The sequence below is a fragment of the Suricata suricatta genome, chromosome 16 (genome assembly GCF_006229205.1).
Source record: "Suricata suricatta isolate VVHF042 chromosome 16, meerkat_22Aug2017_6uvM2_HiC, whole genome shotgun sequence".
Taxonomy (NCBI): domain Eukaryota; kingdom Metazoa; phylum Chordata; class Mammalia; order Carnivora; family Herpestidae; genus Suricata; species Suricata suricatta.
The window spans coordinates 12,205,215-12,232,190 of NC_043715.1; the positions used below are offsets into that span (position 1 = coordinate 12,205,215).

At 48.6% G+C, this 26,976-nt stretch overlaps 1 protein-coding gene across 2 annotated transcripts in view; it reads right to left on the bottom strand.

Moving 5' to 3' along the window:
- Window positions 1-1,538: 1,538 nt before the first annotated feature.
- The window catches only part of ST3GAL2 (ST3 beta-galactoside alpha-2,3-sialyltransferase 2), a 46,476-nt gene continuing 21,038 nt past the window's right edge, over window positions 1,539-26,976 (bottom strand). Inside the window, exons 1-7 of one of the 2 annotated variants that reach the window (XM_029925708.1) lie at window positions 19,401-19,474; window positions 16,624-18,018; window positions 13,308-13,501; window positions 7,834-8,013; window positions 5,336-5,381; window positions 4,928-5,047; window positions 1,539-4,072 (exon numbers count right to left, since the gene is read on the bottom strand). In XM_029925708.1, coding sequence (XP_029781568.1) covers window positions 3,899-4,072; window positions 4,928-5,047; window positions 5,336-5,381; window positions 7,834-8,013; window positions 13,308-13,501; window positions 16,624-16,962 — 1,053 coding nt within the window. In that variant the 5' untranslated portion in view covers window positions 16,963-18,018; window positions 19,401-19,474 and the 3' untranslated portion in view covers window positions 1,539-3,898. Of the gene's footprint in view, window positions 4,073-4,927; window positions 5,048-5,335; window positions 5,382-7,833; window positions 8,014-13,307; window positions 13,502-16,623; window positions 18,019-19,400; window positions 19,475-26,976 lie in introns of those variants that run through there. The other variant, XM_029925707.1, reaches the window with a different exon arrangement.

Sequence of the window (26,976 nt, forward strand, 5' to 3'; positions counted from 1 at the left end):
CACTCACAGTCTCTTCCAAAAAAAAAAATTGTATAAGAAATTAAAAACGAACAAACAACTGTATTGCTAAAAATGCTAACCATCTTCTGAACTTTCAGCAACCATTGATCACAGATCACCATACCAAATAATAATAATGAAAAAGTTTGAAATACTGTGAGCAAATGCTATTGGAAAAATGGCTCTGATAGACTTGCTCACTGCAGGGTTGCCACAAACCTTCAATTTGTGTAAAAAAAAAAAAATCCCTATCTCCAAAGGGCAATAAAGCAAAGTGCAAAAATATTAGTCATGCTTGGTATTTCCTGTCCTCAAAGGGAAGAGAGACATTTATTACCTGGCAAAATCCCAACTGGCAGCCTTACCCATGGAATGGGGGTGATTATGACAGATGGGGCCAAGGAGAAGTCCCTAGAACCATCTCCAAGGTAGTAAGTAAAAAAAAAAAAAAAAAAAAAAAAAGTCAATACCACATGCCAGCAGCATCTACAGATTGGTGCTGCCATCAAACTTGAGTTATACAGGGGTAGGTGAGTTCTTCCTCATCCCATTTACTCAACATTTGAGTCTTAGAAACTAACAGTTTTTTGCAAATGCAATCAAATGGTAATGCTGATCTTTGGTTCCCGATGTGGTATTTTTGTGGGATCAAAGCAACAGAGTCCTTGGCCAACATTGAAAAAGAAAAAAAGATACACAATTTGGCGGGACTCTTGATTCTGGAGGCAACAGGTACAATACTGGGGAGCGCTGCTCCAATCAATTACAGTGACCTAGAAGGCAGCTGGCTTTGACTTGAGTGGGACCCGACCAAGAAATGGTTCTCAGAAGGCCAGCCTAAGTGCACACTGTCCTGCCACCAGGCCTTAGGACCCAGGCAACCAAAGGCTAATAGAATGTCTGTGGTAGAGACAGATGACAATTCCAAGTAAGAGAACTATAGCCCCAGTTCTAGGATTTTAGAAAAATACCAATACCCTCCTCTACAAAAAGTTATTCTCCAACTGAAAAGCAACTCCTACATTGCTCTTGGGAATAGGCACAAAGTAAACTGCAGGACACCAAGTGGCTTTAGACTCTAAGCTGTCTGTTGTGAGATCCACAGTAGATGACCCACTGGACTCTAAAATTGGATGTTCAATGGCATTCCATTCCTCAGATGCCTGTGGAACCTGCTCCTACCATTCTCTCAATTTCCTGCCAACCCACACCTACTGCATCCTAGAGAGTTCTGCAGAACCTGGAAATGTTGGGGGGAAACCCCATGCTGGTGCCTGCTGAATCTGCAGGGGCCCCAGCAGTGGAGGGTCTCCACTCCCGTGCCTCAAGACAGTAGTGAAGAGCCAGGGTTTCAGAGGGCACCGCTGGTGACTGGGTTTGGGAGGGCTCGTGTATATGGGGGCAGGTGTCTGGGAGTCACTATTTTTCTTCTTCGTACCTTCCACCCAATGTTCTTAGTCATTACTTGGTCACAGCTCCCGGCTGACAGAGACGCCGTCTTTCCACAACCATACCCATTTCAAATAGACAAATGACTATATAGTTCTTTTGTTCTTTTTAATTCAGAAAGAGAGAGAAAGGGAAGAAAATAAAAAACATGTTTAAATAACTATGGCAGAAAAGGAGATCTGGGCTGGACGCTGGGACCTACCTCTTCCAGAAAGGGGATTTATTAATGTTTTAAACAAAACAAAACACAAAGAAGAAAAAGGAACAAAAAAGAAATAAATTATTCTGCTCAATACTGTTTGGCATAATTGCATTCTTTCATCTTCTAAACACTCCAAACCGCCTCTTCAGGAAGCACTGAGCTGAGACTGGCAAGAACGGCTAGTGCCTGACTCTGAAATGATGGGGGGTGGGGGGCCCTGAGAGAAGCATTCCACTAAAGGCCCCCCAAATCCACTCTCATGCTCTACTCCTCCTTTTGGAATTGGAAAGGGACAGACTCTAAGTTCTCAATATATTAACTTTTAGGGGTGCCCACTACCCTGCCCCAACCCTCTTCTAGAATGCTCCCTGCTGGTTACTGTTCCCCAGCCAGCTGCAGGAACTACACCAATGGCCAGGAGGCTGCTTGGTGGTATCAACTCAGTAAGATAAAGGGTGGTATTTGTGTTCCTCACTGTCAGGAAGGGGGATCCTATTAGTGGTCTGGAAACTTCACAGAAGCCCTTTCCCCCCTCCGAAATTTCCCCAACCTTGTAAGGTGAGAATACCATCAACAGCTTCCTCTCGGAACTTAAGGTAGGTTCAGTCATGCTGGCAACTTCCAGTTTTAACCCCTGTTAGTTGGTTTCCCTGCCCTTCTAGAAGTGGAAACCGAAAGTGGATTAGAGCAAGGAGGCAAACATGAGCATGGGGGGAGGGGACACAAGGGCAGGAGAGGAGGCATGCAGGCGGACAAGTCTACTCCTCCTCAGCTAGAATCCCAGCTATATGCATGGCCAGCTTAGAATTTAAAAAGAATTTTTGTTGGTCAGCCATCCCTGGTAACCGCAAGTTATTTAAATTACGAGACAAAGCAAATTCCACCCCCAAGCAAGAGGTTTCCTACTCCTCTTTGGGGTGACAGGTGAAGGAAGAAGGCGCATGCACCAGGCAAGCTGGGTTCCCCATCTCCAGCCTTCTTTCCCACGTGTTGCTCCCTCTCCCTAGAGCAGGCCGAACACGCCTGCTAGTGTGTGTGCTCGAGCTCGCTTTTTCGTGCGAGCGGGACAGGGGGGTAGGGAGTGGAGAAGCAGCAGTGCCCCCTAACCCCAGGGCAAGTTTTGATTTTTTTTTTTTTCCCAGAACAAGTAGGCTGGTGAGGAGGCCCAGGGCCTAAAAAGAGCCACTGAAAAGGTTGTGGGTGGACAGTAGGGGCCGAGAATACACGAGAGTAAGAAGCACCTTACATCCTAAGTGACGGGGCTTCCTTTACCTTGCCCTGTTCCTTACACCGGTGTTCCAGAGTTAGGCTCTAGGAGAATTCCGCCCGCTAGTAGGGGGTGAATACAGTTCTAGTTTTCGGGTGAGATGCTAAATGCCCTGGTCAGAAAGGCCAATCCATAGGGTGGCGAAAGTGGGGATAGGGAGAAGGATGAGGGGACCCACAAGCCACTGCACTTCTTTGGTGGGTTTACACTCACCCATCAGGGCCTGACAGATAAAGGAAATGTGGGGTCCAAAATTCTCTGAGTCCTGAAGAGGTTTGAGAGGGCTCTCGCTTTACCCCTGCGATGAAAGGGCGCTCCCAGCAAACCACCTGATCTCCCCTAGACCACCGGAAAGGAACGGCCAACGCCCCTCCGCCCACCCCGAGGTCACGAGGGATCCCCAACCCCCACCCTCCCACAAGGGAAGCGGAGCAGCCGCTACCCCGCATCTTCCCCACCGCCTCCAGCTTGGCGCCCCTGGCCGAGTGAGGCCGACAAGCGACGGATACTGCTCCTGCAGACACTGAGGAAAGTACTTCACTGAGGCCGGAACCAACCCCTGTTCCTTAAAAAGCATGAAATAAAATCCTATCCAAAGCATAGGGGAGAGAGGATTCGGCAGCCGCCGGCCCGCCTCCGAAGGCCATTGATTGGAGGAGACGGGCCCAGCGCCGGAAGTTCTCCTTGAGTCTCAAGATTGGTCGGGAAAAAACAAGCCTCCGTCCCGACTGCAGCGCTGATTGGTGCCAGGCCCGGGCTTGTCCCCAGTCTCAAGATCGGCGGGGGACAGCCGGCGCTCGCTGGACTTGCAGCATGATTGGTCCAGACCGCGGCCTGGCGTCGCTCCCAGGGCCAGGAAACGCCCAATGGGGCGCCGTGCCCACGCCCAGGCCGCCGCCCTCCGGCTGGCCTGGAGTCCGGGCTAGGAGCCAGCGCCGGAGGTTCGCGCCTGGCCCGGAAGGGTAGCGGCGAGGCCGGGCTCAGTTGCCTCGGTAGACCTCGATCTTGCTGGCCTTGGCCAGCATGTCGATGATGTGAGCCTCGAAGTCGGCGTCGTGCACCCCCGTCTTCCGGAACTCGCCCGCGTACCGGTTATTCTCCCAGTAATGGTGCCAGTTGCCTCGGCTGTCAGCCCCGAACCCGTACACGTTCACCTGCAGGGGAGGGCGGCGCAGGTCACCCCGCGTCGGGGACCGGGAGGGCAGGGCGCAGGAGAGCCTAGGGTCGCGGTGGGCTAGGAGAAAGGGGCTGCAGCGACCTGACGACAGCTGGGAGACGCGCAGTTGGTCAATTCGGAGTGCGCGGGAGGCGGCACCGGGAAGACGCGACACCCAAGCCTGGAGCTAGGACACCGACTCGGCAAGACTGCTGCTCCCTTTCGGTTCTTCCACCCGTCTGGTTACAGCGGGACGCCTCAGTCTATGGCCTCCCACCGTTGCTAACGTTCCTTTTTTGTTTGTTTGTTTTCGATGTTGTTTTTTAATGGAATGCTTTTTATATGAAAGCTGGTCAAGCCCCCAACACTGAACTTTCTGGCAAAAGTGGGTGTGCTGGGCATGAACGAGTATGGCACAGCAGCCCTGCTTGCTAGTGAGATGTGGCTTCAGGAACGACTGACCAACAGTGTTAACACACAGAGAGTAGGCCTGGGGCCCACAGAGGTGGGAGACATCCCGCTGGGACTTAACTACATTATTTCCATTCTATATATATTTTTGATGATTTTTTTCTTTATGGCAAGTAATACCAATATGGTAATAGTATTCTATTTCATTTTTAAATAAATTTAACTTTTCACTGAAGTGATTTCAGATTCGGTAAAGTCATGGACATAGTAAGTTTGGGAAATGAAGATGTATATACTTTACAGCCTAGAAATGCGGGAAATCAAAGCCACTTGGTTTCTGCCTACAAAAACACATGCCTCTTGCTCTGCTAGGCCTTAAGAAGGGCTGATCCCCTCTGTTGCATGGGTATCTCTACTGTACCCCTAACACTGGGTTACCCACCTCATCACACACATGCAGGGCAAAGAAGAGCACCAGCATCCCTGTGGAAGGGTACCGCCCATGATGCTCTGTCCACCGGTCATGGATGTACTTGAAGAAGGCTGGGTTGTAGATCTGAACCTGGGAAGAGAAAAGGTAACGGACACATGAGGGGTGCTGGGGACCTGGAGACTCAGGCCAGGCTCTAAGCAGCTTCTGCCAGCTCCTCCATGCTTGCCAGAAGACCTGGTCTTCCAAGTTCCCTGGTTCCTGTGGCCTCTGAGTGGGTCAGGCATACCTGCAGATGGGTGGACTCTGAAGGTTCTGGAAGGGCACTGGGGGACACCTGAGCCATAGGGCTGGGCACATGAGTCAGATCTGCACTGTTTCCAATGAGATGGGGATGACCAAGGGGGAGGTGGAACTTACCTTTTCTTTGTCCACTCGAAGGAAGGACTTCACTGGTGCATAGGTGCTGCAAGCAGAAAGAATATTTAGATAGCCCTTGGGATCTAGAAAGACCCACAGCTGCCATTCTTCCCTCTCAGGCCTGAGTGATGACAGCATTACAACAGATGCCCTGCTTCCAGACTGCTTTCCCAGAGCACATCACCGCAGTACCTTGTTCGGAAAACTTCAGCAGCTACCCATGTTCTTTAGGATAAAATAAGGATGTTTTAGACAAACACTCGGATCTTCCACTATCCAGCCGAAACGTTTCTTTCCACAACACTCAGCTATGAACGCCCCACTTGATTAGCCAATCATCTCACACCCACTATGTTTGTGTCTTACTTCTGCCCACAATGACCCTCTTGCTACTGTCCTCACGTTTGGCACCAATCCCTCCTTCCCTATGAAGCCAGCAATGGCACTTGTAGTTTATACTCCTTTTCTAAGTAAGGGACTTAAACTCAACTGCACTTATTTTAGCCCTTATGTCTCCCAAATATAAGATAAAGTCAGGAAACTGTAATTTATATTTCTATGTCTAAAAAATACATGGAGGGGCGCCTGGGTGGCTCAGTCGGTTAAGCGTCCGGCTTCGGCTCAGGTTATGATCTCATGGTTCATGGGTTCGAGCCCCGCGTCGGGCTCTGTGCTGACAGCTAGCTCAGAGCCTGGAGCCTGCTTCAGATTCTGTGTCTCCCTCTCTCTCTGACCCTCCCCTGCTTGTGCTGTCTCTCTCTGTCTCTCAAATATAAATAAAAGACAGAAAAAAATTTTTTTAAAAATAAAAAAATAAAAAATACATGGTGACAGCAGGCAAAATGTGGAAAGAGCTTAATTGTCCACTGATGGATGAATTGATAAACAAAATATGGTATATCCATATAATGGAATACTACTCAGCCTCTAAAAGGAATGAAATCCTGTATATACTACAACATAGATAAACCCTGGAAACATTATGCTAAGTGAAATAAGCCAGGCATAAAAGGACGAACACTATGACTACACTTACATGAAGTACCTATAATAGTCAAATCATACAGAAAAAAGATTAGTGGTGAACAGAGGCTAAGGGTCGGGAGTTATTTAATGAGTACAATTTCCACTTGAAATTATGAAAAAGTTCTGGAGACGGATAGGATGACGTTTGCACAACAAAGTGAATGTACTTAAAATTTTTTTTTAATTTTTATATTTATTTATTTTTGAGAGACAGAGAGATAGCACAAGCAGGAGAGGGGCAGTGAGAAAATGAGACACAGAATCCAAAGCAGGCTCCAGGCTCTGAACTGTCAGCACAGAGCCGGACACGGTACTTGAACCGTGATCATGACCTGAGCTGAAGTCAGACGCTTAATTGACTAAGCAGCCCAGATGCCCCTAATGTACTTATATTTTTGGTGGAAAATGTGGGCAGTGACCTGAAAAAGTGAATTTTTATTTATTTTTTTCTTTTTAAGTAACCTCTATACCCTGTGTGAGGCTTTCACTCACAATACTGAGATCGAGAGTCACATGCTCTAGCAACTGAGCCAGCCAAGCATCCCATATTATATATCTTAACACACACACACGGTGAGACCTAGATTAGTGGTGGTTGTCTAAGGCTGAGGTATGGGGTATAGGGAATAAGGGTGATGGCTAAGGAGTAGAGAGATATCTTTAGATATTTAAAGATCTTCATCTTTAAGAAGATGAAAGGAGTTCTAAAGTTAACTGTGGTGATGGTTACACACCACTGTATTTAATAAAAGCCACTTGTATACTTTAAATGAGAATTGTATGGCACATGAACTGCACCTCAATAGAGGTGTTAAAAAATACTTAGTGATGGGCGCCTGGGTGGCTCAGTTGGTTAAGCATCCAACTTTGGTCATGATCTCACCATTCATGGGTTTGAGCCCTGTGTCTGTGTGCCGACACCTTGGAGCCTAGAGCCTGCTTCAGATTCTGTGTCTCTGTCTTTCTCTCTCTGCCCCTCTCCTGCTCACACGGTCTCTCTCTCTCTCAAAAATAAATAAACATTAAAAAATTGAAAAAAAAAACTTGGTGATGAAACTAATGTAACGCTCTGTGTCAACTACACTTCAATAAAAATTAAAATAAAATTTAAAAACTTGGCAAATTAAATATCCTCAGGTTTCCAGCTGCAGTGGGGCAACTGTCTCTAAGGAAAATTCTCAGAAGGCCGAGTTCCCACAGTCAGGAGCCACCTCCTGGAAAGAAGACCCAAACCTTGCTACCCTTTCTACCTGGAGGAAGCCGGCTGTCACTATGCAGGCAGTGACACTGAACAACCTGTGGCCTCAGCTAACCCATCACTCTGGGCTCTCCCTACTATTGCCTCCCTCCTCACCAGCCCCTCTTGGTCAAAATATTCAGTGAAAAGAATGCTAAGAGCTGATCCCTGGGAAGACGCCTCTCAGAATGCTCCTGTCGTCCCTATTCCACTCCCAGTCAGCAGAGCGGCTTACAATCGGATCTGCCCCGTGGACAGAGCGCTGGCAATCCATAGTAGGTCCAGGGCTTTGAAGGGCACCAACACAAAGCTGACGTTGGCGGGCAGGTTCTTGGCACTCTCGGGGTACATGAAATGGTGAGTGGTTCGGCTGCCAACATCCTGCTCAAAGCCCACGGTTGGCGCCTGATTCATCCTGCAAGGACAAGAGGGTGACGTGAGAAGAAACCGCCATAGAAAGTGGTACAAGATTTTTATTTTTTTAAGTTTGCTTATTTATTTATTTATAAATGCTTTTAAATTTATTTTTGAGAGAGAGAGAGAGAGAGCATGAGCAGGGGAGGAGCTGAGAGAGACAGAAACACAGAATCTGAAGCAGGCTCCAGGCTCTGAGCTGTTAGCACAGAGCCTGATGAGGGGTTTAAATTTTTTTTATGTCTTTTATTTTTATTTTTGAGAGACAGAGAGAGACAGTGGGAGCAGGGGAGGGTCAGAGAGAGAGGGAGACACAGAATCTGAAGCAGGCTCCAGGCTCTGAGCTAGCTGTCAGCACAGAGCCCGACGCGGGACTCGAACCCACAAACTGTGAGATCATGACCTGAGTTGAAGATGGCTGCTTAACGGACTGAGCCACCCAGGCGCCCCCTTGAAGTTTACTTATTTATTTTGAGAGAGAGAGAGAAAGAAAGAGAGAGAGAGAGAGAGAGAGAGAGAGAGAGAGAGAGAGAGAGAGAATGAGAACTTCAGGCCGACTCCACGCTGTCAGCACACAGCCCCATGCAGGGCTTCCATGAACTGTGAGATCACGACCCCGGGCCCAAACCAAGAGTCAGGCATTTGGCCAACTGAGCCACCCAGGTGCCCCTGTATGAGATTTTTAGAGGACAATTTGGTTCTATCCATCAAAAATATAAATGGGTGTATAATTTGACCCAGAAATTCCATTTCTAAGTACCTATCCTATAAAAACGGTTGCATAAGTCTGCAAAGACATGTGCACAAAGATATTCACTGCATTATTATTTACAGTAGTAAAAAGTGAATCAATTTAGCAATTAAGAACTGATTAGGGGTGCCTGGGTGGCTCGGTCAATTAAGGGTCTGACTCTCTCTCAAAAATAAACATTAAAAAAAGGAGCTGGTTAATACATTTTGGCACACCATGTAGCCATGAGAATGAGGGAAGCAGATTTACATGTCCTGGTAAGAAATAAGTCCAACAGCTATTCAGTGAAAAAAAACCAAGTAATGTGAGGTGTTGCTCCACTTCTTCCCTTTTAGTATATATCTTTTGAGTACTACTATGTACTGCAGGAGGGAATTAACAACACACAAAAGGAAAACTTAAAACTAGATAGTGTGATACCATTTTTTGTAAAAAAAAAAAAAAAAGAATAGAAAAGAAAAGGAGGTGCAGAAAGCAAAAGGAAGAAGGAAGAAAGAAAAAACATGCTTTTATATGTGGATTAAAAAATCAGGAAGAGTATTATAATTGGTGACAAAGGTTACTCTTGTGAAATGGGATGAGGAAGGGTAATTCATCTTTTAATATAGATATTTCTTTCTTTTAACAATTTTTTAAATGTTTATTTATTTTGATAGAGAGAGAGACACAGAGCGTGAGCGGAGGAGGAGCAGAGAGAGAGGGAGACCCAGAATCTGAAGCAGGCTGCAGATCATGACCTGAGCCGAAGTGGAATGCTTAACCGACTGAGCCACGCAGGCGCCCCCTACTATATATATTTCTGGTTTTTTCTCCAATAACAACATATTTACTACTCTTACAAATATTTTTCTTTTCTCTTTTCTTTTCTTTTCGTTTCTTTTTTCTTTTCTTTTTTTCAGAAAAGAACAGCCTTCTACAACTTCAACTTTACCTGGCTGCTCTGTCCTCTTTCCTAGAAGATGGTGGAAGTAAAATAAGAAGTTGAAGCATCCCTCAACCCCTGGGCTGGATGGCAGCCTCTATTCCACCAGCACCAACCACCAGCCCTGTATGTCAGCTTCTTATCTGCCTCTCTGTTCCGAGGCCAGGAGGGATACTCCAAGTTCTGACAGTGCCCACCTAGGCTGTCCACTGGTGATGGGCAGGGTGGATGTGTCTCTCCCACGCTGCCATGGAAGAACTCAGAAACCCAGAGTGGGCTCACCACCCTCCTGGGTATAATAAGCCCAGAATGCTTCTACTTCCTTTCAACTTGTGTAAAACATAGGATCAATAAAACCCAAACTCCCTCTTTTGGCGAACATCTTCAAAACAGGTGATCCAGCTTTAAACACAAACCTGTTGGTCTTTTCTGCTGTGACCATTTATGAGAACATTCCTGTCTTAGGTGGAACACCTTGCAGAATCATGAGTACCCAGATAGATGACCATAACCTTGCCCTCCACTGGGGACAAAGGGACCTGGGAGACAGGGAGCAAAGTCTCCACGTGTTTTCCCAGCTTTTTATGCCTATTCTATAAAACCAGGGTAAACGTTACCTGTACTTAAAGTGGCTGGCACCACTTAGCTGGGCTTGGTGAAGACCTCCTGCCTCGCTGGGGCTCCCACAATGCCTTCCTCCTGCCCACCTCCCCATGATGGCACGATGCAGTCAGAGCATGTCCGGGATGCCCCACCACTAATGGTCATATTGCTGTAGCTCTCTGGTTCCCTTCCCTTGAGGGACTGGAGAATGTTTGGGGTTGGGAAGCCATAAAGCCGGAAAACGGCCTGATTTGGAACTAGAGAGTGAGTCTCTGTTCTTGGCCACGTCAATTCTAGTCTGGCTCAAGCAGAAGCCTAGAATCTTCCCTGTAGGATCAACTGTGCTTTTGTCTCCATTTCTGTAGGTTAACTTCCACTCTGCTTCCTGTCTGGGTGTCCTTCTATTTTCCTGGTCTTTAGGGTTCAGAAGTATTATCTCTTAGAAGAGCCTAAAAGTATCCTTTCCCATTTATTAGTAACAGTTTTCTGAGGCTACTAGAGCTCTACACACAGCACTGGTGTCCTTTGGTCACCAGAGCCATAGTCTGGATCTGCCTTCTGTCATATCAGCCATGGGGTCTCTGAGGAACAGAGCAGTTTGGGAGGGTGTTTCTCAGCTGCCTGGGGTATGTAACAGCGTAGCAGGAAGTGGACGACTTGGGTTGGTGACACTCAAGTTGGCTGGGGCCTGGACTGGGCAGGAGCTGGAGGCAAGGTTCACTCTGGTGGGTACCTAAGAAAAAAACCTCCTCTCACCTGACATGGAGAGGCCAAACTTGTCCCATAGATCAAAGGGCTACAAGGGTCCCAGGTTGGCCTCTGAAGACACACTCACCCCACCCCACCCCCACCATCTGCCTTTTCTGCTGCATCTGTAGCCACAGTCTTGAGGAAGTCCCTTCTTAGACCTGGCAAGCAATAGCATTGCTTCCACCTCCCTCAGGGCCCTCTCACCTGCTGGGCAGGCACCAGCTTTCTAAAACCTGAGAATGAATGGAGTAAGAGTTCTAAAAAGATGTTTCAGACCCTCCAAGGTAGAAAGAAGGAACATGGCATGATTTTGAGGACAGGATTTTGCTTTGAGGCTCTGATTCATTCCGGAGAAGCCAAGTCCTGGAAAGGGGCCAGAGCAGGATTCAAGTTGAACTACATCTCCATGATTCAGAGGCAAAGCATTCCAGATTTCTACCTGGTCCTGGTTGCCTCTACCCAACAAAGCAGCACCTGAGGGCAGAGGCAGGAGAATGGTGGGTGTGTATTCATGCTTAGGGTTTGGTATCTGGTCACCTAGTCTCTTTCATTCATTCATGTATTAAGGTGAGCCTGCAGTCTGCCAGGTGCTTGTTCTAGGTCTGCTGATGGATGAGGCAGGACCGGCTCAACTCCACGGAAGTTGTCAGCAGGGCTCAGAAGACTTATAGGAGGAGGCAGCTGGGGGATGGGGTAGGGAAATATGGGTACAGCCATCATCTCACTGTAACTCAGCTCGGCAGGGTCTTATGTTGGTCCTGCCTCCAGGGACAAGGAAGGCCTCCTCAGTGGTTCCAAACCAAAAATGCCTATAAGGAAAGTCACCTCCACTATCATCACGATGTTTGAACAGATCAGCAAAAAGCCAACTCAATCTGGGTCACCCCTTCCACAAAGCAATTCTGGAGTCCACTCCAAAACGCACAACTCCTAACCTGGTCCCTGTGAGGGAATTTCTGTGGATTCCTTTCTGCAGCCTCGCCTGACCAGGTACCATCAAGGTGTCATAGCACCAAGCCATTTTGTCTGCTTCTACCCTGGAGCTTCCCAACCACCACTGACGTGCATAATGAAAGCGTCCACTTAGTACAGCTGGCAGGGCAGTGGAGGCAGGGAGATGCAGGCACTCAAGACCATTTTCCTGGGCTTCCCAAGAGTCCCAGGGCTGCACTGAAGTGAAGGATGCCTCCTTCCCCACTCTCGGCCACCATCTCTGGGTAGAGAGAGCCCCCTCTCCAGCTCCCAGCTTGCCTCCCTTACATTCCGAGTGCCAGCAATTGGAGGATGCGGAGAATCTCAGGTGGCTCTGGGTTCCTGGATGGGGCCTAGCAGACCTCCTCTCCCCCACCCCCCGCCCTTCTCAACATGAGAAAGGTTTTGCAAGGAACGGTGAAAGCCTCGGAGACATACTGCTGCCTGGGTGTTGCCATGGAAACAGCAACAGTTTCTAAGACAAAGCCCTTCCTTCGCCTCCTGGGAAACCTGGTCTTTCTGCAATGCTCATCCTAAGAGATGCTTAGTGAAAATTCGGCATTTTCAGTATCTTTACTCTTAAGGCTCTTTTTCCACCAAGGAGTGGGATGGAAGGATCCCCACTGTGGCATTTCCTGTCCCCAAGTCTAAGGAGAAAGTCAGAAGACACAGGACACAGGTTCAGGAGCAGAATGAGCAGCCCATGTTGGAGTTACAAGTCTACCATGTAGTCCCTGCTCACCTCCAGGCTCACAGCTCTCTGTCTTTGTCTGAAATGAATGTTTTTCCAAACGCTCTCCTTTCCTCAAGGCTGGGCAGAGATATCTGTTAAATGAATCTGCCCCACATAATCTAAACCTTATGAAATAAAGGTGAGGGACAGCAGCCCAGAGCAAGCACTGAGCAACTCCTCTTCCTGCCCAGGACCTCAGTCTTCTGTGAGTCTGCCAGGAGGAACCATCTGTGGCTATTAATCAAGACATTAGTGTGGGGCCCTCACTCCTGGCCCAGCACTGAGGGGACCAGGCAGGTGGGAGTTTTCACCAGAAAACAAACAGGGGTCTATTCTCAGCTCTTTTCAGAGGAGTTCAGGGCCTCAAGCAAAGCACAGAATGGGAATTCTGCCTCCGCATCTGCTCAACAAATAAGAGTGAGAGACTCAAGCCTTTATAGAAGTTTCTGGTATCAGAGGCTCACAGCATTGGGCAACTCCTACACTGCCAGACAAGTCTACAGAGGCTAGTGCCTCCTTCTGGAGGCCTGTCCTGGGCCCACCCTTGGGCTCCCTGCGGCTCACCTCATGATGAAGTTGTGCCCATCCACGTCCGGACCGTAGCCAGAGCCCCGCAGGTTGCCTGAGTTCCCCACCACAGCACAGCGCCGGCACTGGTGGGGGTCCCGGAAGCGGTAGGGGTTCTCGCCTGGCACTATCTGGAACAGCTTCTCCAGGACCTCGTTAGTGTTGTGAGACTTGAATTGGGGCTGCAGCATCTGCAGAGAGGAGTGGAGAAGGAAGGAGAGGGTCGGTGAGCAGGGAGGGATTCCTGCCGGTCTCCTCCCCGCCCGCCCTCACCCTCGAGTCTCAGCCAGGGGAAGGGAATTCTCTCTCAACAGTGCGGACGCGCACCCTCTCCCTCTGGCACACAGCAAAGTTCCCTTCTAAGGCTGGTGCCCCGCTCATCAGGCACAGGCTCAGGGGTCAATGGGTACCGCAGAGCGGAGAAACTTGCTGGGCTCGTCATGCCTGCAGAGGCCCCTGCTCTGCTGTCCTCTCAGGGAAGCTATGAGTCACAGGAAGTGTCATTTTGAGGTGCAGTTACTGTGGAAAACCCTGCTGAGCTCCGAGGGCTCATTCCTAACCCGCCCACAGAGGGCGCCTCTGGGACTCAGCCTGAGGCCTCAGGGTTAGAAAAGCTGCATCTTGTCGCAGTTTCCACATGGATAACTGGAGTCACCCCCCTGAGCCCTGGGGGACAGGAGGGGAAGGCAGAGAAATACAGAATTCTTTCAAAGTCAGCATGGCTGGAGCGAGACTGGCTCCCTGTGCTTCCCACCGCCAGTGTCTGTGGAAGACCATGGAATGAAGCTGGGGCGGCCCTCAAATGCCAACGCGCCAGGCAAGGAACTGCGCAGGAATAACTGTGCAGGAGCAAAGTGTCGGGTGGGCCTATGGCAAACAGAAGGCCCATCAGAAAGGAGTGAGCTGACTGCTGCCGTGTTGAAATGTGAGCTCAAAAGCACCAAACTTTCTACTTTTTCAAGAGAAGCTGAAAATATATATGGATTTCACATGAAATATCCTAATTCCTAAAAGTTAACTAATGCAAATATTTAAAATATTTTCTTAATGTTTATTTATATTTGAGAGAGACATACACACACACACACACACACACACACACACACACACAGCACAAACAGGGGAGTGGCAGAGAGAGAAAGACAGAGAACGCGAAGCAGGCTCCAGGCTCTGAGCTGTCAGCACAGAGACCTATGCGGGGCTCAAACTCATGAACTGTAAGATCATGACCTGAGCCGGAATCGTAGGCTTAACTGACTGAGCCACCCAGGCTGCTCACTAAGGCAAGTATTTTAGAAATATTGTGCAGGGGCATCTGAGTTGCTCAGTCAGTTAAGCATCCAAGCCTTGATTTTGGCTCAGGTCATGATCTCACTCACGGTTTGTGAGTTTGAGCCCCACCTTGGGCTCAGCACTGACAGCGGGGAGCCTACTTGCAATTCTGTCTCCCTCTCTCTCTGCCCCTTCCTGGCTTGCTCTCTCTCAAAAATAAATAAGAGTAAACTAAAATAATATTGAGCAGACTGGACTTGCCTCACAGACCACAAATAGGTAAGGTAGAAACTAGGGCTTTAAAATGCTCTCTGGTCTGAGCCGTAACACGGGGACTGTGGCTGAGCAGGAGCTGCTGGTGGACAGAACAAATGAAGGGGATGGAGTAGGCCTGCTTCTCTGCCTCTTCTCTTAGCACAGGAGCACAGGAAAGGTTCCTAAGAACGAGAACACACACTGTGGAGAGGAAGCTAAGCTTGAGAGAAGAATTTCTAAGTTTACAGCAAAAGGGAGTGACTGTGGGGAAGAGGACAGAAGTGGCTTCTGCTGCTTCTTGGCTGAGGAACACACTTGGTGCTTAAACAGCGCTGAGTTCCATCCCTACAGGAAGGAAGCCTGGCCTATCCATGGGTCTACTTCCGCCCAGGATCCTGCTCTGGCTCTAGGTGGCCACCATCTCAGACAAGCTCTATGCAATATCTGAACCTTGCTTTTCCTCACAAAATGAAAGCTGTAATTATGATTAACAGGCGGAACCCTCTGAGCGCTCCAGGCTGTCACAGGAATGGCCTGTGGGGCTCCTGGCAATTCTTGCTCTGTAGACCTCCCCATTCTTAGGGACTTGGACAGTGAGCCCGGAAGCAGGGTCTGTGAGTTGCTTTGATAAGCCTGATCACAGGAGTTCCTCCTCACTGCTTCCCTGAAAGCGAGAAAAAGCAGGGGGTCGTCACCCTCCCCATTTGCCAGCTGGGGAAACCAGGAGGTGACTCCCAAGTCCCCCAGTGGGGAATGCAGGTGGCCTGCAGGCCCCTGGGCTAAGCACTGACACTGCGCCACCTGACAGCGTGGCAACCAGAGGGCCCTGGGAGAGCCTGGGGAGTGACATTCCAGAGATGACAGGGATGAGGTAAAGGGAGTTAAAAGCAGCAGAAAAGTGACAGGATCCAGAGGAGCAGGGAGGCTCAGGCATACCTGTCCCCTCATTCCCTGCCCTTCATCTCCCTCGTCCCCCAAAAGAACTGACAATGTTTTCTTACCCCAGCCAGCAATTGTAAGAAACTAAGTGAGTGACCCACATGGGAGTTTAAAATTCTTGTGAGCCAAAATTTACAAATTAGGATATTTAGCAAGAAACCATAGACTTCCAGGTTCTCTTAAAGGGTCAGAAGATTCAACAGTGATAGGTCACATCCCTGCAGAGCACAGGTTTGCTGCAGCGGAGGGGGGCTGCTTCCTTTATCAAGGGCAGACGCTCTCCCTGCCATGGTCCTCATCTCTCATCGTCTTCCTCCTTGGGGCCTGTATCTCCTATGTTACCTCTCTGGCCTAGTCTAGGCATTTCTGGTCTCTGCTCAGCCCCTACAGGCACTAAAAAGTAGTTCTCTCTCCTTCCAGGCCAAAGCTTGCTCTGCCTTTCAGAATCTGTGACCCTAGCGGGTACCTGGGTGGCTCAGTCAGTTAAGCCTCCAACTTCAGCTCAGGTCATGATCTCATGCTCGTGGGTTCGAGCCCCGCGTGGGGCTCTGTGCTGACAGCTAGCTCAGAGTCTGGAGCCTGCTTCAGATTCTGTATCTCCCTCTCTCTGACCCTCCCCTGCTCACGCTCTCTCAAAAAAAAAAAAAAAAAACCCAAAAAACAAAAAAAACCCCACCAACCTGTGACCCTAGCAAATGGCTCTGGTCAAACGGACCAATGGACCTAATACTTTGTCCAGGCTCAAGAAGGCAGACAGCCTGAATCCAGGAGGGGGCATGAAGAGTGACTCCCAAACAAGGGGACAGAGGGGGCAGCAAAGGGAGGTAGGAGGGGCCGCAGCTCTCACCATCCACCACCTCTGGACATCCGGAGGCAGATCCATGTTCTCTCGGGTCCACACAGGGGAAATGTTGCTGTTGAAGTGGCTATCAAACCACTCAGAGGCACCGGCGTCACCCATGCAGCGGCGGCAGGCACAGCTCTTGCCGGGGAGCCCCTCCTTGCTGAGGCGCTGCAGGCCAGCATAGCCAGGCACCAGCTTCACCCGGTGGGTCCCGCCCAGGGCCCCTGAGTCCAGGTAGGGCAAGGTGGCCATGCTGTGGTGGGAGTAGGTGAAGAGCAGGGACATGATGAACACCAGCAGGAAGGCCACAGAGAGGAACCACACCCGCAGAGAGCACTTCATGATTTGGCGCCCTGGGGGGCTAGACCACCAGCCTGGTGGGCAGTGGGGTGTCACCGTGGCCACTCCTTTTCCAGCCCACTGATGGGCCAGCCACAGCGTAGCCTGCCTCTTCCGGCACCACGTGCAAAGGGCATAGGGGCAAGTGCTGAGGAGGGGACGGAGGCAGGGGTCCCTTACCACACCCTCCCTCAATGTAAGGAGAAGCACGGAGGCAGGAGTGGCTCCCCTGTCCCTGGGCCACTCGGGCCCCTGCTTATGGCTTCATTGGGTCTCTCTGTCACTAGCTGGGCCACAGAGGCTCTGATTCTCCCGCCGCCCTGGTGAGGGGGAGGTCAGTCCATTCCAGCCCTCTAGTCCCTTGGGGTTGCTGGCTGCCAGCTCCGCGGGCCCCCCTCTTTGGTGGCTCGAAATGGTCCAGTCTGGAGCATTCGGGGTCCTTGTGGTTCATGAGCAGACACAGAGGCGGCCCCTCGTCCCCTGCAGTGGGGAAGCCTTTGAACCCTGATCACAGCAGAGAGCACATGAGCTTCAAGTGGCCTGGATTCCATCCAAGAGTTGTCCACACCTCAGTTGGTCCTCCTGGCCCAAACCCTCCACCGGAGGAGGGGAAGATGCCCCAGTACTGAAAGAAGAAATCCAGGAAGCTCTGTGGGTGTCAGAAAACTCTCCTGCAGAGACCAAGATCCTCCTTGCACTAGGTTCTGCCCTTCCGCTTCCCATTCGAGGCGCTGCTCCCTTCTCCCGATGGTCACAGCCCCAACTGTGGTTGTAGAGGGGCTCAGAGCTCCTGCTCCTGCTGTGAGGTCCTCCAGAGCCTGGGGACAGCTGCTGCTCAGCAGGGATCTACTGTGAATGCCGTCTGGGTCAGCTGAGCGTGTGCTGAGCTCCCTGCCAGGGCCCAGGCCTCCTTGGTGCTGCTGGCCCAGCCTCACAGGCCGCTCTGCCCATCTCCACTCCCCTGAGGCCCGCTGTCCTGCTGTTAGCTCGTGCTAGCAGTAATCCTCTGGCAGATTCCCCCTTGCTCTCAGTCAGGCGCCAAGCTGCCACAAAATGACCCTGAAATTGCAGAGAGGAAAAGTAATGCGCAGATAAATCCGCACACACACACACACACATGCTCTCCCCCCGCCCCGCCCTTAAGTCCCAGAGGGGACAAAGCTAGCAGGAGAGGATACGCCCACTTAACCAAAGGGTGAACAAAAGAAAGGGCTGTCCGTCTTGCCACCCACCAATAGCTCTCAGGGACTGCAAAGGAAGAGATTAGCCTGCTTTCCTCACTTATTACCCAGAAAGTAAACAAGGACATAAAATGATTTCCCTGGAGTCCATGGCGAGTCACTGGAAGAAGAACCAGGTTCAGAAAGTTCCTAGTCTAGCTGTGTGAGGTGAATTTCAGGTGAAACTGAAGAGAAAATGGCCCAGAGAAAAGATCACAGGAGACTGCAGGTATGGCTCCCCACCCTGGTGCTCTCTACCTCTGAGTAGCTTTGAGAAGCTCCTCTGGGCAAGAGAGGGGTCAGTGGGGGAGGGCCTCTGCCAGGATTTGCCCTCTCCTCTTCCTGGTGTGAGCTCTAGATGAGGCACTCCTGGGTTAGCTCAGTGAACTGTTAACAATCTTTCCATCTCTGGTGTCAGGATCCAAGGGTGTTGGGCTCAGCAACCTCACTACACAGCCATCTGGACAGTTGCCTTCATCTGTATATTTCGATGAAATGAATGCCAGGCCCTGGGGGCATAGGCAATCTCAGGCCCTGGGCTGCTCTGGTGGGCAAGAGCAGGAGGAAGAGACTAGTAGTTTAGGGATAGGCCCTAAGGAAAGGAATTTGAATCCATGCCATGTGCAAAGGAGCCTGGGCAAAAGTCAGGGACAAAGTTGAGAGTGGAGGCTCTGGGCCCTGGTGCCACGCCACAGGGATCACTTAAATCTGGCCGCCTGCCTGTCCTCCCAGCTCTTCTCCAAATCCAGTTAGCCCCAGTTCTGACCTGGCTCCTGGGCCTCACAGCCCTTTGCTGAAGGCTCCAGCCAGCCAACCCTTCCAGGGTCCTCTGGCTGCTGCCAGCAGCTTCAGAGAAGGCCTCTCAGACTCTGTTCAAGAACCTCAGCTGCCCCCTTCACTCATGGCAGCTCAAATTTCTGGAGCCGAGCCAAACCACAAAGCCATCGGGGAATGGAACTAGCACAGTCCAATAAGGTAAACATCATTCTGGTGGGGAAACAGTGATCACAGAAGTAAAGGAACTTGCCTAAGGTCACAATCTTGTGACTGGAGGTGATAATCTATGTCCAGGTCTAACTGGTTCCAAAGCCTGTGACTGGCCAGGGCACAGAAAGAGGTCTGTGGGTTCTCTGAACTACCAAGGGGTTCAGGGACGAGTGACAAGGAGACACAGAAGGTGGTTTCCAGGGCCTAGAGTGACGCTTCCCCAGCATGTCTTACCCAGGCTGCCCAGGGGGCCCAGCAGCACAGGCTGCAAGGTGCTTTGCTTCTGATGTTTTACTGCACCTGTTTGGAAGTCCAGACTCCAGGCATATAGCCTTCGGCTGATCATCTGTAAATGGGAAACCAGGTCATTGTCTCTTTACCCCTTTCCATGCCCAACATCTGAGGAAAAGCACTTGGTTTTGTAGGATCCTTCTCCCAACACCCTGTGATGCAGCAAAAGCCAACCACAAAGCAAGTGGCTCACAGAAGTGGGGGCTTTCTGAGGGGCCTCTCCAGGGAGACCTGGTTTCTGGTGGGCAGCCCATGGTGGCCATTGAAGGTAGGGGCTGGGCAGGGGTTGGCACGGGAGACTTCACAGGAAATGTACCCCCCACTGGAGAAGTAACTCCTTGGGCTTCTAACTCAACAAAGGGGGCATCTGAGGTAACCGGCTGCCTTGTGGGGGAGAAGAAAAGCCCTGGCTTCGCCAACACGCTGGGCAAGGGCAGAGAAGTGGAGTAACCAGCAAAAGCCCCAGCTTTGTGAGCCCCATGGCCAGACTGCTCCTGGGAGCTTGAGCAGCTCACCGTGCGCTGAGGGCAGAGACAGCAGGAGGAACTGTTGCTAACTGGAACTAAGAAACATCAGAGGCCCCTAGACATGTATCCCAAATCCAGAAGTCACCACTGCTGACCCTTGAGAAGTGCTTTCATGCACCTTGTTTCTTCCAGTGGACTCCCTGTGCCCTGCACGTGCCCACTGCCTAATTCTGATTTCTCCCCTCACAGCTGCTCTGATGTTTCCTGTGAAGCCCATGCATACACACCCCAAGAGAACAAAGTTGAAGGGAAGGTGCACGCTCTGGTATCCACAGAGGGAAGCAGACCGGTCTTCCGGAGGCACCCGGCTGCTGGGGGCTTGTTTGTTCATTCAGCAGATATTTAAGGGGCTAGCACTGGGCATGGGGACAGTGTGGAACAGGACACACCCATCCTGTCCTCATGGAGCTTCTGGTCTAGTGGCAAATACAAAGGGAAATTACAAGGAGCCATGAGAGAGAACAAAGAATGCAAAGAGAATGAGGAGGAAACAAGACTGACCTGTTCAACATAGAACAAGTGGGCCCATAAGGCAGGCTGGGGGGAGGGGGCGCGGGGGGGGGGCGGGGAGTGAAGGTGTCAGAGAGGAAGGCGCAGAAGGCTGAGGGCTGGCCACAAAGGGTTTTGAAGGGATTAGGGTTTATTATGAATCTGACAGCTGGGGTTTGAAGAGGGCCTGATCAGGACCTGATTTACATTTTAAAATGGACTCTTGGAGGAACTAAAAAAAAAAAACCCTCCTATTTCACTACCCCCACCTCTCCTCTGGTAACCATCAGTTTATTCTCTATAGTGAAGTCTGTTTCTTGGTTTGTCTCTCTTTTTTTCCATTAGCCCATTTGTTTTGTTTCTTAAATTCCACATATTAGTGAGATCATATGGCATTTGTCTTTCTCTCACTGACTTATTTCATTTTTATCCATTCATCTATTGATGGACATGAGCTGCTTTCATAATTTGGTTATTGTAAATAATGCTGCAATAAACAAAGGGGTGCGTGTATCCCTTTGAATTAGTGATTTTGTATTCTTTGGGTAAATACCCAGTAGTGCAATTGCTGGCTCATAGAGTAGTTTTATATATATAAATATATATATTATGTATATACATACATTTTTTTTTCCCCTAAAGTAGGCTTCATGTGCAGTGTAGAGCTCAGTGTGGGGCTTAAACTCATGACGGACATCAAGACCTGAGCTGAGATCAAGAGTCAGACATTTAACTGACTCATCCATTCAGCCATCCCAATTCTATTTTTAACTTTCTGAGGAACTTCCATACTGTTTTCCACAGTGGCTGCACCAGTATACATTCCCACCAACAGTACATGAGTGTTCCTTTCTCTCCACTTCCTCGCCAACACTTGTTTCTTGTGTTATTGACTTTAGCCACTCTGACAGGTGTGAGATAATAGGTCATTGTAGTTTGGATTTGTATTTTCCTGACGATAAGTGATGTTGAGCATCTTTTTTCATGCATCTGTTGACCATCTGTATGTGTTCTTTGGAGAAATGTCTGTTATGTCTTCTGACCATTAAAAAATTTTTTTTAATGTTGATTTTTTTTAAATGTTTTTTATTTTATTTTTGATACTGAGAGAGACAGAGCATGAGAGGGGGAGGGGCAGAGAGAGAAGGAGACACAGAACTGGAAGCAGGCTCCAGGCTCTAAGCTGGCTCTCAGCACAGAGGCTGACATGGGGCTCGAACCCACGAACGTGAGATCTGACCTGAGCCAAAGTCGGAGGCTTAACCGACTGAGCCACCCAGGCGCCCCTAATGTTGATTTTTAAGAGACAAAGAAGAGAGTGCGAGCAGGGGAGAGGCAGAGAAAGAGGGAGACACAGAATCTGAAGCAGGTTCTAGGCTCTGTGAGCTGTCAACACAGAGCCCAATGCAGGGCTCAAACCCACCAACCATTAGATCATGACCTGAGCTGAAGGTGGATGCTTAACCAACTGAGCTACCCAGGTGCCCCTGCTCATTTTTAAATTGGTAAATCTGTTTTTGGGGTGTTTATTTGTATAAGTTCTTTATGTATTTTGGAAATTAATCCTTTATTGGATATATCATTTGCAAATATCTTCTCCCATTCCGCAAGTTGCCTTTTGTTTTTTGATAGCTTACTTCATTGGGCAGCTTTTTGATGTAGTCCCAATAATTTATTTTTGCTTTTTTTCTCTTGCCTCAGGAGACATATCTAGAAAAATGTTGCTATGGCCAATGTCACAGACCTTATTGCTTGCACTCTCTTCCAGGATTTTTAGTTAAAAAAAAAAAACCTAACAGTACCAAGAACTGGCAGAGGATATGGAGTATTAAGAACACTCACACACCACTACTGGGACAATAAATTGGTACAATGCTTTGGAAGATAATTTGGTATTACTTAATAAAGACAGATTAAGGATATCCCAGTGGTGTTTTGTGTTTTTTAAAAGAGAAATTAAAAACCATCTTTCTCACAGAAAACATGGTGTGGGAAGAGAATCCAAGAGTAGAAATTTCCCTCAGTTGTCCTGGGCTAATTTATTTTATGACTTCCTTTGTATGAATATCTTCGGAGATTAATCTTCCTCAGGTTTGGGTGGGAATGAATGCTTTCTCTCTGAAAGGCTAAATATTTAGAATCACTGACTAACAAATCCAGGGAATTCAGTCTGCTTGTTATTCTAAGCAGATTTAAAGCTTAAGGTGAAGCCTGACAACAGGTTAAATATACTGTTTAATTTTTCCCCCAAATCTCACCCCTATTTGAGACAATCTATTTTTTCCATTGGGGTTTAATTCATATGCAATAAAATGCAGTGTCTTTCAATGTAAAGCTTGATGAATTTTTACCTATGTGCACTTCTGTATAGTCACCCATTAGAAAACACAGAGCAATGTCTGTCACCCCAGAAAGTTCCCTTGTGGTCCTTTCCAGTTAATATCCAGCAGTCTACCACTTTTCTGATTTTTGTCACCATACGTTACATTTACTTTCTCTTGAAATTCATAGAAACACATATTAACGTATTCTTGTATGTCTGGCTTCATTTGCTCAGTGCAGTGTTTTGGAAATTCATCCATACTTTATGTATCTGTAGTCTGTTCTTTTCCATGTTTGGAAATTTGAGTTGCTTCCAATTTGGAGCTGTTATGAATAAAGTTGCCCTGAACTTCTTGTATACGTCTTTTTGTGGACACTTACTCTTGTTTCTCTTGGGTAAATACCTGGGAGGGGACATACTGGGGCAGAGGATGGTGTATGCTAAACTTTACGAGAAATTATCAAATAATTTTTCGGGGCGCCTGGGTGGCTCAGTCGGTTAAGCATCCGGATTCGGCTCAGGTCATGATCTCACGGTTCATAGGTTCGAGCCCTGCATCGGGCTCTGTGCTGACGGCTAGCTCAGAGCCTGGAGCCTGCTTCAGATTCTGTGTCTCCCTCTCTCTCTGACCCTCCCCTGCTTACACTGACTCCCTCTGTCTCTCAAAAATAAATAAAAGACATAAAAAAATTTTTTTTAATAATTTTTCAAAGTGGCTATAACATTTTATATTTCCACCAGTGGTATATGAGAGTCCCATTGTTCCATGTCCTTGACATTTTCTATTTTTAAAATTTTAGGCCTCCTGGTAGGCATGTAATCAACTCTGGTATTTCTACTACCAGGTACATATGGACATGTGCACCAAGAGACATTCAAGGATGTTGAAGACACCACTTGGTAATAACTGAAAAATGCAAACAACCCAAATGTCCCTCAGAATAAAATGGGTAACTTGTGGTACATTCATGTCATATAGAAAAAATGATTGTACTCTAGTTTCAGACATCAATAGGGATGAAGATGACCAAAAAACTACAATGTTGAGCAAGAAAAGGAAGTCAGAGATGAATGTCAATAGGAGGAGTTCATAAAAAGTTCAAACGTATGCAAAGCTAAACATATGCTTCTATATATAGACAAGATAAGACAATAGAGAGAATCAAAGAAATGATGTAAAATTCAGGAAATTCCTCTGGAGGGACAAGAAGGTAGATAAGATCAGGGAGGAGCCTACACAGGCCTTAGAAGTACCGGGTAATGTATTACTCCTTAATTTAGGTGGTGGAAACAGTATTTTTTATTTTTATTCTTTTTTTTTAATTTGAGAGAGAGAGCAAGCAAGAAAGTGCACACACGTGAGCAAGCAGGAGAGGAGCAAAGAGAGAGGGAGAGAGAGAATCCCAATCAGGCTCCATGCTCAGTGCAGAGTCTGATGCAGAGCTTGATCTCATGAACCATGAGATCATGACCTCAGCTAAAATTAAGAGTTGGATGCTTAACTGACTGAGCCACCCAGGTGCTCCTATTTTCATTTTTTAAAGAGAGAGTCAGGGGCGCCTGGGTGGCTCAGTGGGTTAAGCCTCAGACTTGGGCTCAGGTCAGATCTCACGTTCATGAGTTCGAGCCCCGCCTCAGGCTCTGTGCTGACAGCTCAGAGCCTGGAGCCTACTTCCGGTTCTGTGTCTCCTTCTCTCTCTGCCCCTCCTCCTCTCATGCTCTGTCTCTCTCTGTATCAAAAATAAATAAAACATTTAAAAATTAAAAAAAAGAGAGAGACAGAGACAGAGAGAATATATATGATATAAAATTTCCATACTAGGCAAATACATAAAGCATTGGTTGCCTAGGGGGAGTTGAGAAGTGACTGCTAATCAGTATGGGGTTGCTGTCTAGGTGATGAAATGTTCTAAAATTGTGGTGATGGATGTATAACCATGTAAATAGACTAAAACCCACTTAATTGTACACTCAAAATGAGTGAACTGTGTGGTATGTGAATTTTAACTCAATAAATTTCCCACTGCTTTATGTATTTGCCTAGTATGGGAATTTTATATCATATATATTCTCTCTGTCTCTGTCTCTTTTTTAAAAATTTTTAAATGTTTTATTTATTTTTGATACAGAGAGAAACAGAGCATGAGAGGTGTTGCCAAAAAAAGGGAGGGATAGAATGAAGTGGAATGGGGGTTAAGTTGGGAGATACCGCAGAATATTTGTATGCTGGTAGAGGAAAAAGTTAATGCTGCAGGAAAAAGAGTACAGCGGAGAAGCCAAACAGTTGATAGTAAGGAATGGGAGCTGCTACCTACACAGAGAGGGTCTGTCCGAGAATCAGAAGGCAACACAGGGCTGGAGCACAGACACAGAGAGGGATTTGGTAGGAAAACGAGGGTCTCTTCATTGTTGGGGTGGGAGATTTACAGAGACCAGATGTGAAACAGGCCTTTAAGAGTCACATGGGAAATTTAGTAGGGGGCAGAGCAATGCTGCCTGGTTTGTGGTCACAAATTTAGCATATTTGGTGAGACTACTGAACAATAAATGTCCCCTAAATGGCTGGCCGAGCTTGAGATGCTGAGACTGAACTGAGGAACTGGTGACCAGAATCCAGAAGGTCAGAGGTGGCACGAGCCTTGAAGAATGAATGCTCTCCCTCCCCTAGACCTTCTATCAGTCAAGGGATGCACGCTTGAGCAACCAATACAAGTTCAAGGGGGCTTTAGCTTACAGGCAGAGGAGAGGAAAAGCAGGTATATGGGATTAAGCAGCAAAGGCTGCCCCAAAAGGAGAACAGGGAGGATTGGCTTTTGGAGGCAAGGGTGAAGGTTCTAGAGCCTCTCCGGTCAGTTCCCAGGAGACAAGCCATCGAATTAACCTACTGAAGCACAGGATAGCACAGCCTCAGACCGGCGCAGCTGAACACAATCTTCTTGGCAGGCAGAGAAAAGAAATGTCAAAATAAGGCTTGGAGGATGGGGAGAAGGAGGGGCTTAAATCTGGAAGGAATGAGGAGAAGGAAAAAAATACCAGCAAGATGCTGACAAAGTACCCTCTTTCCACCCACCGACACAGCCTGAGTCTGTGTCCCAGAGCCTCACTATGAAGGCATCAAACCACAGATTACTCACACTGCACGATGCTATATGAGTTTCTGAGCATGTGGGGGCATAGCCTCTCATTTAGTATTCACAGAAGTCCCAAGACTAACTGAACGAGGTCAGCCAGGCGGTAAGTGACAGAGCTTTAATGCCACTCCAGGCCTGATGGCTCCAAGGCCAGTGCTCCTGCCACAAGCACCCATTGGGTACCAGAGAGGTTCTTCCCACTAACTGGGGCACAACTCAAGGGCTCCCTATGCCCCAGATCCCTGCCAACCTAACAACCCAGCAAACTTCCTGCCTACCCTGGCAGAAGGTGCCTTGGGGGTGGGGGGGGGAGTCATTGTTTTGAAGAAGAGACCTGACAGTCTCCAACCCAGTGAGGCATGCCCTTGACGTGTCTGAGAACCGGTTGCTTCACCACCGCGGGTTCAGCTAAGTCATCTCATTGCAGTATCCTGGCACCAGGCTCTGGCACAGGCCCATCCCAGTTATCTTAGGGACTCAGGCCCGCCCTGCACCCCAGTTATATACCCTAAGGCAGCCTCTGCCTCTTGAGGGCCTCCTTTCCTTTACTGGACATCCAGTCTGGGCTCAGCTCTGCTGGTACCTTTGCTGCTGCTACTCAGAGTTAACAGTCAGGAAACCAGAGACCACGAACAAACAAATTTCCTCAAACCCATGGTCATCACTCTGGCTAACTTTAAATTAGGTCCTAGAAAAATAAACCATCAGTCTTCACCATGAGAGGATCAATGTTGCCCCTTTAAGAGGCAGGCTCTTGGGGGAGGGCTACTAGGCTCTGAGGTGTGGGAGAGGGTGGAGCACCGGGAGCACTAAGATGTGCTCCATGCTTGCTCAGCTCTATTCCACACTCACAGGGTCCCCGTGTGGTTTGTTTTCATCAGGGAAAAGTCCAGGAATTCACTATTCATATCCGTACTAGGGCAGGAAGAAAAGTCTAGAAAAAGAACGTTATCTCAAGAGCTGGGCAGACAAAGCCAGACAGAAACAGCTGGGGAGAGAGGAAAAGAGGAGGCAAGGAACAGAAAGGCATCTAAAGAACACAACCACCT